Here is a 14,427-nt window from a genome sequence, read left to right as displayed (position 1 = left end):
GCTTTGTTTATTTGTTGACAATGATGGAACATTCAAGGAAGCCCCTAATCTTTGGATCCTGATTGGTGAAAAATTGTAACTGTAACTTGGCATCAAATGTTTATGATTTTTATGATTAAATACTTGCTTCAACTGGCATTTGTGGTCGCAGTTTAGTTCCTGAGTCTGGTCTGTGGCCCTGATTGATCAGCTCTCTCCCGTTCCCCCTTCTTTCATGTTGCCCTATATTAAATATTTCCTTTTAGCAACCTCTTGTGTCTACTTGGGCAGATTTAGAGCCTCAGACCATAAGAATTAATTGTCAAGATGAATGAGGCAAAATAATAGCATTATTTTGTATAGTTGGTAAGAAGTGTAATTGAGAAATATATGACAAAAAGGGCACAGATGAGGAATGGGGCCGGTGTTACTATCCTTCCACAAGATGATTGTGCACACTTTGAAAAATAATTTATTACACTTTATATTTTTAATGTGCTTTTCATTGAAATAGAAGTACACCACTTTTCTCCATCCCTTTCCTTCCTCTAGCCCATTCCAGGAACCTTCTTTCCAATTCCTTCCACACCCCACACAATCTCAAATTGATTGCCTCTGATTTTTGGTTATTATTGTGACAAACGCATGTATATGTATGCAAAAATATGTGAACACAACAGTTTTTCTCTGTGTGTATGTGGTTTAAGGGATAACCACTCTGTATTGAATAAACATTGAGGGTGCTCATCCCCGAGAGAGGCTAATTCTCTTCCCAGCAGTCAATAGTTGCTGCCAGTTCTTTGCCTAGGGGTAGGACTCCTTGAAAATGTTTTCTTCCCACATTAATGTGTCCATTGATATTGCCTTTGTTCAATCTTGTTTGTTCAGCCATTTCTAGGAGAGACTGTTTCACTGTAGACTTCCTAGTATTCTGGCTTCCAATCTTTCCACCCCTTCTGATATTTTTTTCCCAGAGCCATAGATGCAGGAGGTGTGATGTAGATGCATCATTTTTGTCTGAGCTCCTTAGGAGTCATTGACCTCTTCATTGTGTCTAGCTGTGGTTTTCTGTGATAATTTCCATTTGTCATAAAGAGAGGTTCCTTTGATGGGTGGTGGTGGTGCAGCAGTACTTATATCTGAGGATTTAGAACTAAGGACCACAGATGAAAGAAAACATGTGGTGTTTGTCTTTCTGTGTCTGGATTGCCTCACCAAACGTAATCTCTTTCAGTCCCATCCATTTGCTTGAAGACTTAATGAGTTCATTTTTCCTCAGCATTGAATAGTATTCCATTGTGCATGTGTACCACATTTTCATTGTCCACTCTTTTGCTGAAGGACATTTAGGTCATTTCCATAGACAGTGCCCCACAAGATTTAAGTGTAGAAAAGGATTTTCGGAAGTGTACTCAATTTGCCTTGGAAATTAAGGTCAGCAATAGATAACTGGGACCCCATAAAACTAAAATGCTTCTGTAAAATTAATGAAACAAATGTTCAAGTGAAGAGGAGACTCACAGAATGGGAGATAAGACGTTACCAGCTGTAAGTGCCTTCTCCTAATGGAATAAATAAAAACAAAGAAGACACAAAGAACAAAATAAGTGACACATTAAAATCCTAATGCAGGAATGATGTCAAAATATTTAACAATTAGATTAAAGACATAGATAAAATGGCACTTCCTTAATTTAGGATCTATAAAGTACACGATAAATATAAAATATAGTGGTTTCATATGATATAGAAAATAAATAAAAAGTTATGATTCTATGTATAATAAATTAACTATGAAATATTTAGATATACTTTTATAAGAGATTTTACTAAGAGCTATAAAACATTGGGAGAAATTAAAGATTTAAATAAACAAAGGTATTCATTCATTCACCCGGTCAGACTAAATAATTTTTACTAGGTGAATTCTTTCCAAGTTGATATAGTAAATAGCATCCAGAATCCCGGTCAGAGTTGTGCTTATAAATATATGCATATATACACATTATATACACACACATATATAATATACATGCATATATATGTATATTCATATATGCACACATATGCATGTAACCATTAGAGTTGGTTTAATGAAGACATGAAATCTTTGATAAGTGATATTGAGTTCATAAATGTAATACAAAGAAACTTCAACAACTTCTTAAATAAATTGCGGCATGATGCAAATTTTAAAATTAATTTAACATGAGTTTCAGTCTTAAACATAATAATGAAAATTACTAAAACTTTAGAGAAGAGCAAGAAAGTCTTTTAGAGGTAAGTCCGTATGTCTTATAGGAAATACAAAAAGCACAAATATTAAGTATAAAAATTGGACTGTTTCAAAATCTAGAATTTCTGCTTATAAGTATATGATCTAGAGAATGAAAAGATAAATCAAAGTTTGTGTTATAATAGTCACTATGTATCAGGCACATGGATGTTTTCTGGAATATATATATATATACACATGTAAATGCATATATATTTATACATATATACAAATATGGAGCATGTATATAATTTATGTATACATATATAAAATTTAAATATTAAAAGGAACCCTTAAGCATTATAAATTGTATGTGTATTGCATTTGTATGTATTTGTTTTATAGCTATATACACACATATAAACTACATACACAAAATTTCTAAATTTATAAAGTCCTAAAATCAGTAACAGAAGACAGCTTTGTATAAAACATTTGCAAGTAGTTTATAGTAGAAAATGTATAAGAAGGTGGCCAAGAAATACATGGAAACGTGCTCCATGCTGGCAGTTATCAGAGAAAAGCTAACTAGAGCCATTTCACTCTCACCTCAATGACCCAGAGGTGGAGTAGAACGTCGCTGTTGGCGAGAGTGTGGAATGACTTCCCCATATCGTGGTGGGCATGGTAGCATGTCAGCCTCACTTCTGAAGACTTGAGCAATTTCTTGCCAAGTTAAATAAGCACCAACTTTTTGATACAGCAACTTCACTCTAGATGTTTACCTAACAGACATGAAAGGTGTGTTCCCAAAAAGATGCATTCAAGAAACTTTTTTCTACACTTGTAGAAACTTTCTTCATGAACTCTGCTTACTATAACCAGTGCAACATCAATTATAGTGGAACAGTACGTTGGTGTTTGGTACTTTTTATCATAATGGTTTTGCTTGTTTTAACTTTTTTTTTTTTTTTTTTGCCTTTCATGTATGGTTCTTCTTGAGAAAGTGTGAGAGAGAAAGAGCATGAAGCTGGGTGGATGGGCAAGGAGGTGAGGAGGGTCTGGAAGGAGCAGGGGAAGGGAAAGAGTATGATCAAAATGTATTGACTATAAAAACAATTTAAATAAAAGATAAATTGGATTCACATAATATTATGGATGAACTTCAGGAATACGATAAAAAATACTCTGTGTGAAAACGACCACATGAGAAGAGACTAACACCTTGTGTTTTCAGGGAAGCAACAAAGAAAACAATAAGATCTGGTGCACAGTTGCTGAATGCTCGAATCCAGATCAGGAACAGAACCAAAGGCCTGCAGAAGCCTGTCACTCACAGTTGGGGAAGCAAAACAGTGAGCCACTTTGCAGGACACATTTGGTAGTTCCTCACAAAATTAAGCATATCCTTACCAGGTGACCCAGAGTTTGACGTCACTGATTTATCCAAATCTGCACATAGATGTTCTGAGCGGTGTTTCCCAGAAACAGTTGAGCTGCTCTCTAGTGAGCAGATGGAACAAGTGTGGCGTCCAGACCACAGAATATGATTTAGCACAGAAAGAAAGGAGCTGTCAACCCTTAGTAAGACAGGGAGACCTTAGATGTGGGATACTAAATAAAAATCGCCAGCCCCAAAAGGCTACACGTGCTGTATAATTTCAGCTACGTGTTTTTCTGTGGCCTTAAACCGCTCCAAAGGGAGGTCTTTAAAAATTCACGAAGTAAAGAAGACTCACTTAGCGGATACTCAGATAAAGAGAAGGAACAATAAGGAAGAACAGCATTTGCTTCTTCCCTTTCCGACAATATCCACAAGTACCGTAGGGGGAAATGGGGTCAAAGGCAATGATGTAATTTGGGGGAACCACATTATTCAGCTCACGTAGTAGGGAATCCAGAGTAGTGCTTCTTGATACTAGTTGCGCCCTAATCACTGAGGGAGCTCTGGAAAGATGACATCTGGATCCATCTCCAAACATTTCAGCTTGTTGGCCTGAAGTGTGGCAATAATGTTTTTGTTTTGAAATACTTGGAATCATGAGTTAGGATCAGCGTGTCTGAAGGAAACGTTAAAAGATGTAAAGATGTCCACTCCACCAAGGAAAGACACAAAGTTCGTCGTCATTGGAGCTGAAGAAAGGCTTGCTTGCTTGGAAAAACGTAAGAATTACATCCATCAGAAATAGAGGCCTGAGAAGAGAAATTTCTCTTTAATTTATTATTTATTTAATTTATCCACACAGAAGGAAAAGCCTTCCTTCCTGGGAGACCTGTGGATTGACACCTTTAAAGGGTTTAAATACCTGCCCTGGAATTTTCTCTCTCGAAGTCTTGGCCTTCACACAGCTGCCTCTTAGCTGAGCTTTTCTGCAAGACTGCTTCCCCTAGACAACGGCGACTGGGCAGAGACAGGAGGTGCAGTAGTGGTTCCAAAATCAGGACACTGGCACAGCCAGTGTGACCTCACCTCTTTTCCCTTTGTCCAACAGGCAGAAGTGCACTTTGGATTCAACATATTTGCAAAGTGAACGCTAGTCATGGCTCTCATTCGCCATTTTACGTAGTACTCCTGTGAAGCTGAAGTTACGGCATACTTGTTTCTCCAAATTTTTCTTTTTCTTACCTCATGTTTCCACGGAAACGTCAGGATTTAAAGAGCACTGAGTGACTGCCATAGTAGTAACTATTTTCATGTATGATTCTGGTACCAGTTTTGAACAAGAGTCTTAGCAAGTGCGTTAGTGTGTTAAGGTTTTCTATTCTTTCAGAAGAGGTTTCCTAGGGTGCACAGTAACCGATAACGAGCTTCGGTGAGGAAAGGACTTGCAGTGACTCCCTCGCCTTTTTGTTGTCGCTGTTGTTCATTTTACTAAACATGTCTAAGGAGCTAACACTATTGTCTTTGCTTAGATAACAGAGTTTCAATTAATTTATTCCAACATTAAAGTGTTTATTTAGGTCAAGTAGAAAGAATTCCAGTTCTGTGTTATGGAAGAAACTATAAAATTGGATGAAGCATTAGAGGTGTATTTGTGACGAGCCCATTTCATGACTTATCGGAGTATCCTGGGAAGCATCTTGTGGACTCTTCTCACTTGGCTGTTTTGAAACCAGAACAGCATGGTCTCTATGGCCCTCCTCAGCTTAGCATTGCCTGATATGAGGACAGCGGCGTGTCCGGAGGGGCAAGCCGCCATCATCCCGATACAAACCATCACTCCTCCCTTACTGTGCCGTAGTACCAGCAAGGGCACCGAGATCAAGGCAGCACAGAATGATAGCACATAGAAACACAGGAAGGAGACCAGAAATATGATGGCTCTGATGTGGGCCTCAAGGCCAGGGTCACGAGAATCTCTGGTTCGGGACTTCATGGCCTTCACGTGACTTCCCAGGGAGGTAAACAGCACTGCGGAGGAAACCAGAAAAACTAGAGAAGGGGGGATAGACCCCACATTGCAGAAGATAAACGAGTGAAAGAAATTGAGTTTTGCAATTTTCAAATTAAATTCTGTGTTGTTCGTGGGTAACACGGACGTAACCGTAAAGTGAGATCCGCTGAAGAAGTCCCACAAACAGAGGGCCGTGCAGATGCAGGAGAAAAGAAGAGCAACTAGAAGCACCCGGCGAAATCTCCTGGAGACCCAGCTTGCTAGGTGGAGCACGGAGGTGTGATGGAAGCGGGCAATCTTGGAGCAGTAGAGGAGGCTGAGGCAGGCGGCAAACCAGAGGCTCACTTGGTTTGCGATCATCCAGAAGGTGAGGATGGCTTGGTAGTTGTGGCTCAGTGGATCTTTCATCTGCTGGAAGCAGCTGAGCTGAACGGCATCCAGGAGCAGGAACCCCTGCAGGAAAAGCCGCGTGATGCTGAGGCACAGCAGAACAAGGTCACAGTTGTTCAATGGCTGCCCGTTTACCATGTCCCAAAAGTTCACCGAGATAATGAATGCATTGACCAGAATGCCCACTGTGAACTCCAAGAATGAGAGGAGCAGAAACGAAACCTTGGCTTCATAGGACACAGTTAAGACGGGAGTCAGAGGCAACATGATGCCCCCTGTCTGATTAACTAATTACCTAAAACTCTGATTTCATCCACTAGAGCAGGAAAGAGTATCTATCTCTTGAACCAAGATCTTTCCTTTGCTCTACCTCTTGGATGATGCAAAAACTTTAGTGAGCCCAGGTGTACCTACCCAACAGTCCTCCAGAAGTCACAGTTGCAGCAACAGGAATGTATGTCAACAGGATTGAGTTTCAGTTCCCCAACCAGGCAGGGTCTGGTTTTACATGCCCACACAGACCTGTGGGCACAGAGGAGAGGAGGATTTGTTTATGGGGTTCAGGGACACTCCCTGTAGGCAAAACAGGTGTCGTTAGTGAGCTAGGCTTTGAAATGGTGTCTCTTCCTATTTGGCTTTCTCTTTTCACATCTGAGGCCTGACCTAACACAAGAACACTTTAATATCACTTGCTGAATGGTCCTACCCGAGAATGCTCAGTCCTCGCCCTGTATGATGTACAGCAGATTCAATCTATGCAGACTTAAAGCAACAGGGCAGAGGTGAAGAGAGGGCAGGAAAGTCACAATAAAGGTCAGAGAAAGTAAGTCAGCTAGGGACTATTCAGAAATGGAAATGGCTATGCATATGTGAACAGAACATACTTCTTACTGGGAGAGGTCATTTTACTTAGAGGGAAAATAGCATCAAATGACTACAGATTGTAAACATAGCCGATGCCAGCAGGTTAGAACATTGGCAGGAAATGGACTGGGTGGTGACATTCTGAAGGTGAAAGGGTGTCCGTGGTGGTGAGCATAAAAACCAGAGAACAGCACTCCAGAGAGTAGAGACGTTGTTTACAAACAGAGGGAGCTAGGGTGGGTTGCAGCAAGAAGTGAGATTGGAGGGGACAGTTCCCGCTATGCTGGTGGCCGAGATGACTTCTTCGGTTTCTTTGTGAGTTAAAAGATAGAATGGTCAATGATTGGTCCTCTTCCCCACTTGCCCCCATTGATACGTGGAGATCAATCATTCTCCCTGGGCCAGGCATCTAGTAATACGGCTTGTGTCACACTCACGAGAAAGGCTCAGCAAGTGTGAATACAGAGGATGAGTTCCTACATGTGTGTTACAGGGACATTTAGAGAGTCCCCACATTATTGGAGGAAGTTGGGGCTCCCTCTTGGCGACCTTAGTCTCCTTCATAAGAGAGTTAAGAATGGACTCAGAAGGAAGCTTAAGGAGAATCTTAATAGAGGTTAAAAGGAAAACCCCAGGGCAGGATGCTGCCCAGTGAGGAAGACAGAGAAGGGTTAGAGAGAACCATTCCCTTCGTTACCACATGGTGGGAGGTGGTGGTGAACAGCTTCAGATGAAAAGACTAAGCAAGTCCAGAGTGTTCAGGAAAGTGTGCTCAGGCCACAACCAGTATCCATAAAATGAGAAAGAAAAGAAATGGGAGAGAGAGAAGGAAAGAAGAAAAAGGTTTCTCTTTTCCAAGTTAGGAAAAGGAGGTCAGGCTTAACACTGCTGCATGGTCATAGCGCCATGAGCTACCAAAACTGCATGAAGGTGGCAAGGAAAAGCACAGGGTCTTACTAAGGAAATCATCACATCTCTTCAGGTGAACCAGCCTTCCCAGGGGGTCTAGCTGAATGAACTCGTGTTTGGTAGTTTAGGTCAGAGGTAGTTTCCATTCTTCTGACCTGGAGGAAATAGCTTTCTCTTAGTAGACCTTAACAGACCTCTGATCAAGTCCTGTTTAAGATTCTTCACTCTGAAGAGGGAACTCTGACATCTTTTAGGAGACTGGAACTGGGAAATGAACATTATCCTTCCACCATGACAACTGAGTCCCAGTCCTAAAGTCCTTCACTAGAAGGGGTCAGTGTCTGGACTGAAGACTCAGTCACATGGACATGTTCTACTGCCAAGGACGGGTGCTCATTTAGGAAAAGAAACCGAAGTCCCCTCAGGCATTCCTGTCCTGAGAAAGAAGGACATTTCTTCCTTCTGGCCAAGAGAAATAACTAACTGTTCAGTTTTTATTTCCCTATTCCTAAAATGACCAGTTAATTGCCATTTCCCGTTCTCTTCACAATATCCTGGAAATAATCAAATAAAAGGAACCCAGAGAAAAGAAGAGTCCTTAGTCCCGCCCCTTGCCTGGAAGTTGGATCTTGCAGGGAGCTAGGCTAAAAGTCCCTCTAGCATTGGTTGATGACTCCCACAAGGTGGCGCCAGACCACTGTGACTTCTAGAATTCCCAACCTGCTGGGTCCGCCTTTTAATTTAACCCAGCCATGACTTCTTCATATATTTTATGTAACTGAAATTAGACTCCAGTTCATGTATTACAGTACATTAAATTTCCTTTAACCTCAAATTTTCCTGCGAAGAGTGTAGTTCTACTGCTAATTTGCTAAAGAGACAGTAGAGGCTTCAAAAAAAGTTACCAGACTCAAAAGAGAGGAGCGAGGATTTCATCATTGGTATTCTTTCTTTAGGTGTATAAATACGAGCCAGAGGTAAGAAGGAAGCCATTATACCCTTGCTTTGATAGGGTGAGGATGCCTGGTAGCATCTTTTCCACTCTTAGTCCATTTTGAGTGTGTGTATGTGTGTGTGTTTGTCTATTTGGCTATTGAAGTGGTTCAGGTGTGGATTGTGAGGCTGTGGAAGTGGCAAAGCAGCTCCTGGGAATACTCCTCAGCATGGTGGAAGGAAGGAGAGAGAACTCCTTTCTCAGGAGAGTTGGAAAAACTGAATCTGGGTAGGTTCAAATCTCTTCAAGAGGCCATTACTATGGCTAAGGAAAAACAGTGGGAGAATCTCACCAGACCTGCTGAGAGAGCATGTCTGTCTCCATACCTGGTTAGCATCAGCACTGGTGAATCAAGACACTGAAGATTCTGTAGATTTCCTTCAGACTGATCTGGGACGAAGTCTCCTTTTATTGTCCCCTCTAGACCTCCTGCATCTACTGCTGTCGCTCCGCCATAGATGAATTCAGATTTTTGTTAGGAACCGAAGAGGAACATTGTTTTTTTGTTGTTTTTTGAGACAAAGTCTCATTATATATCCCTAACTGGCCTGGAGCTCACTATGTGAACCAGGCTGGTCGAGGTCTTGCCTCTGCCTCCTGAGTGCTAGGATTAAAGGTGGTACACTGCCTCAACTTCCCCAAAGCTCTGCCACTTGTCCTGTTACATGAAAAGAGAGACGATAAAACGTATCTGTGCATCTTTAAGGGCAGAACCTCCGCATTACTGTTTCTTTCCTCTTAATTGTGTAATGACACAAAATTAGGTTTTTGTTCTTTTATTGGGCTATTCGATTTAAAATAAAAGTTTTTTTGTTTTTTTTGTTTTTGTTTTTTTTTGTTTTGTTTTGTATTTTTTCAGGCAGGGTTTCTCTGCAGCTTTAGCGCCTGTCCTGGAACTAGCTCTTGTAGACCAAGTTGGCCTCAAACTCACAGAGATCTGCTTGCCTCTGCCTCCTGACTGCTAGTATTAAAGGCATGCACCACCACCTGGCAAAAGTAATGATTTAACTAACTTTTCTCTTACAGATGCAGCATGGAAACCTTGTTTGAATCTGCATTCCCTCCTGGGATTGAAGCACTCTCTCTAGTTAGAAGATGGAGGCTGGAATTTTTTTCTAACCTGTCGGGTAGAAATTTAGGAAAGCGCCCAGCTTCAGTGAGAGCTGAGCAAGGAACTTGGACGTAGTAAAACCACAGCCACCAAAATGTAGGCGGGTTCTGGAGGACTGGTTTTCTATTCCAGCCCTGTGGGCTTCTGCGTCAATATGAAGAGAGTTAGGTTCAGTAGGCTCTTTTGGCTGCAAGAAGGCAATTCACCCACATGACCTCTAGCACTATCGATTTACTGTACCTGACAAAGCTGATGGTTGTCAAAGTCCCTCATAGGGGAGAAAATAGCACCAATTCTTGAGAAATGCAACTTGTTAGTCTCTATGTTGAGTTTCAGAGTCAGAAACCTGAATTTAGAACTCACGGGCTGTGTTTAGGAAGCCATTTGGGAGATTCTGGTGCACACTCACATTTGAAAGGCACTAAGGTATGAAGGAGAAAAGAGCTTTGCCAGGAGCTCAGTCGTGATTACACACTCACACAGCTTGCACACGGGGCCTTTCTTCAGGACCCATGTTGTCTTCTCAGCAGTAGGAATTAATTCCTCTTTACTTGAACGCTGCACAAATGGAAATCCAAAGGAACTAGAGGGATCACTTAGCGTTTAAGATGACTTATCCTTCCAAAACACCCGACTTTGTTTCCCAACACTCAGACCAAGCTGCTCACAACCACCTGTCACTCTGACTCCAAGAGATCCAGAGCGCTTTCCTATACTTTATGGGTTCTCACACACAGGTGACAATTTTTTGTACAGGCACACACATATGCACAAATAAATATAATAATTATAAAAATCATTTTATCTGGCTGTGGTGGTGTACGCCTTTAATCCCAGCTTTAAAGAGGCAGAGGCAGGGACAGACAGATATCTTGAGGTTCAGGCCAGCCTGGTCTACCTAGTGAGTTCTAGGTCAACTAGAGCTGCACAGTGAGACTCTGTCTCAGAGATAGATGATAGATAGATAGATAGATAGATAGATAGATAGATAGATAGAGATTCAATTAGAGATAAAAGGATTTTGATTGCTTTTGGATATTTTGTAGTTCCTGGGATCCTTAAAAGCTCTTTAAATGTCTCCTCTTAGCCGGGCGGTGGTGGCGCACGCCTTTAATCCCAGCACTCGGGAGGCAGAGGCAGGCGGATCTCTGTGAGTTCGAGACCAGCCTGGTCTACAAGAGCTAGTTCCAGGACAGGATCCAAAGCCACAGAGAAACCCTGTCTCGAAAAACCAAAAAAAAAAAAAAAAAAAAAAAAAAGTCTCCTCTTGTGTGAGGAACATAAGAATGAAGGAGGATGCAGTGTGAGTTTTATTGTTGTCCAAACAGAAGCAGTCTCCAAAGAGTGCAGAGTCAGAACTTAGCAACAGTTAGAGGTGGCACACAAGGGAGCTCAGACAGAGTCCACACATGGCTTTACCATTCTGTGTGCAGGACATAGTACCAAGTGCCTACGTGCCATCAGCTCTCTACTTCGTTACCACCGATCCCTTTGGTCATTGCATATGTAAACTTTTCCCATTAAAAATAAGAGCTGCATTTCTTTTCTTCCATATAAAAATAGCTGATGATATACAAGAAGTAATTAAGTGGTATTTCTTAAAAAGTCCTTGATATCTTTCCTTTTGTGTAGAAACTTGACTGCTGTGACTAGAGTCCCCCATGACAGAAACGACAACTGTCAACCCCTCACCCTGAGCTCCTAAAGTAGCTGAATCCAGATCAGCAACGGCTTTCTTCCAGGCTTTTCTTCACGTGATAGGGGAAAATTCTCTGTGTCCTAAAGACATGATGCTTGGGTCATTATTGCTGGAAGCTGAATGCAAATATTAACTAATCTGGATGGAATCCATCCCTTGGAACTGAAACATTCAGAGTGGAAAGCAGGAGTTGGAGAAAGAGAAAAGTAGGAGAAGCAGAGGGGGAAAATGTTCCTGAAGTATTTGTGGAAAGAGAGAAGTAATTTATGTTTCGGGAGCGTCCTAAATCTGGTTGTCTGTTGCAGCCTGTGAGTCCAGGAAACGGAACGAGGAGGTAAATTTGATTCCTAAATTTGCCTCTTGTGCTGACTCAGAGAAGAGGAAGGACAAGAGCAGGAGTGAAAGATGCTTTAGTTCCCCTGTTTTGCAGCATATGACTTCATCACACACTTGCCAAAGGGATGTGGGCAAAGTGGTACTAGTTTGTCGTGAGGTGAAGGATTCTCTCTTGCTTAGTTCTTACTTCTTTTCCTCTGTCTCTTTTTTACAATTATTAATTAATCCTTCTCCCAGTTACCTTGAGGTCTTATGTGCAGACAGGATGAAGGTGGTGAAGTTGTCCCACGGTGCAGACTTCAGTTTAGTGCCTTTGGGTTAGGTGCTCATCTCTAGTGCAATCAGTAATGATACGAACATTATTGGAACATTATTGGAATCTTGTGATGAGGGACATAAACAGGCTCACTTTTCTTGGCAGGGCCTTCAGGGAGGGACTTGCTTTACAGGAAGCTTGGGCTTGCTTTCAAATTTCCCTTTGGTCCACAACCATGAGCTAAAGGGGAGGAGGTTTTAAGAAAACTAACTGATCTGTCGTATGCTGGGCGGTTATCAGCCCTGCCCATGTCTCTCATAGATTGTAAGGTAAAAGGTCAGGGACCGTCACGTAGCACTCACTCACTCTTTGAGGGTTCTTTGGTCTAATTGACATAGAGTTCAATCAGAAACCAGTGTGATCTTGGTGGGTCCCAGAGAGTAGCATGGAGAGGGAGCGCTTGGGGGAAGTGGGCTGGGACAGACAAGAGGACACAATGACAGAACCCACACGTGGCTATTATTAGATATTATCTGTGAACTTAAGACACTTAGTGTACCTTTTACATTGGGTTAGGTATTTATCTGTGGTATGAGACTGGAAGGAACCACATTTAACTATCAAAGGTCATTGTAGGCAAATCCTATAAATTTGCATAATCGCATTTGCTACCCTATCTTTTCTGTGATTCAAAAGTTGAGATTACTCATTCTTCGTCAGTGGTCTTAGTCTAAAATTGAATCAACATGAGATTGTATTATTCACCTCCCCCTATGCTGCCACATGCCTCTTGGGATACATGCCTTTTACTTTAAATATCTATATTTATGTGGCTATGAAGATTTCAAACGATCTATAGGCCTCTGTGGAGATTTGGAGGTCCTACCATTTAGATGATCATAAAAACCCAGCAAAACTCAGGCAGCTGGAGGAGATGGGTCTTGCACAGGATAAACTGGAGAGATCATAAGGGTTCAGTTAAGACATTTTTTTTATCGTGGGTAAAAGAAGATAAGTAGAGCCTGTTAGAATAAGACTCACTCCCAGGGACTTTTTAGTCACTTGGCTCAGAAACATTCAGACAGAGCAACAGAAACACACCTACACTCACTGGTAGGTGAGTGAGTGGGTGGGGCCGAGAATGAAAGCACAGTGAAGCAGGGCTCTGATGAAGAAGCAGAAGCATCACAAGAAATGGCTATGTATCAGTTTTCACAGAAATTAGAAAAACACTGGCAGCTATTCTCTTTGTTTGGTTTTTGTACTAGTTTTGTTTTTTTTTTTTTTTTCAAATTTGGTATATTAAATACCTGAGGCAAGTTAATGTTATTTAAAAATAAGCCAATTTATTTAGCTCACAGTTTTGGAAACTCAGTGTCTAAGCAGCATGGTGCTGGGTCTGGCGGGGGGCTGGGGGCAGGGTTGACTGCATGGCATCATGGAAGATAGCCAGAGCGTTTGTAAGAAGGAGAAACTACACAGCATGAGAGAATAAGCCCAAGGAGGAGTCAGTCCTACGCTTCTATAACAACCTCGCCAGAACTAATGAGGGTCCTACAAGCTGTGCGTTACTTCTGTTCAGAGGCAACAATGGCCAGTGACCTATTCCCCACAGGCTCCATTTCTCACAGGTCCCATGGTTTTCTCTCAGAGGATAAGAGCATCCCTAAGTAGACAAACCATATCCAAATCACAGAAGAATTTTGAATTGTCTCACTCCTGCTATTCTTTGCATATCTATTCTGGGTGATCAACAAGTACTTAGTTCAGCTTTTTACTTTCTGTTTCTCAATAATGTGACACGATCTCACAGACTGCGTGCCCAGCAAGACAATTCATATTCCATATCTAAAATCCAAATTTCTGGTATGGAGAATCCAATGGTCAAGTTTGAATTATCTGTCTAGGACTGGTTGTGATCAGAAGTGAGGATTATGCTGAGCTGCCCTTGCAGGAGCAGATTGTTCTGGGATGGTCTCAGCAGGGAGAGGAGGCAACAGAGAACCTGGTGGGAGTTTTCTATTAAGATCTGAGAGGATCTCTGAATACTGAAGGTAGAATTTATAACCGATAGGATCCAAGGGTTTCTGTTCTAGAGACCTGGTACCAAATGCGTGTTGAATTCATTGAGTGTGAGGACCAGGTTTTTAATCTCAAAGGCACTTCTTTTACATTTACTGATCTCAGACTCTATGAACCTTGGGTTAAGGTTAAGACCAAGGCAGTGGGAACTCAGCTGTGGCACCGAGTGACCTTTAGCTGATAATTTTTCTTCATTT

At 41.6% G+C, this 14,427-nt stretch overlaps 1 protein-coding gene across 1 annotated transcript; it reads right to left on the bottom strand.

The window, feature by feature from the left end:
• Window positions 1-5,250: 5,250 nt before the first annotated feature.
• On the bottom strand, window positions 5,251-6,246 carry Tas2r38 (taste 2 receptor member 38). The gene has a single exon (XM_057793009.1). It carries the CDS (start codon window positions 6,244-6,246, stop codon window positions 5,251-5,253), a length of 996 nt encoding a protein of 331 aa, XP_057648992.1.
• Window positions 6,247-14,427: the final 8,181 nt, after the last annotated feature.

This window comes from Chionomys nivalis, chromosome 1, assembly GCF_950005125.1.
Source record: "Chionomys nivalis chromosome 1, mChiNiv1.1, whole genome shotgun sequence".
In the NCBI taxonomy this organism is placed as follows: Eukaryota; Metazoa; Chordata; class Mammalia; order Rodentia; family Cricetidae; genus Chionomys; species Chionomys nivalis.
The sequence above is the reverse complement of the archived record's forward strand: the minus strand, read 5'-3'. Positions and strand labels throughout refer to the sequence as shown.

What these genes read in the sequence shown, in the direction of transcription:
- Tas2r38 (XM_057793009.1), bottom strand. Translation starts at nt 6,246, where the DNA reads ATGTTGCCTCTGACTCCCGTCTTAACTGTGTCCTATGAAGCCAAGGTT.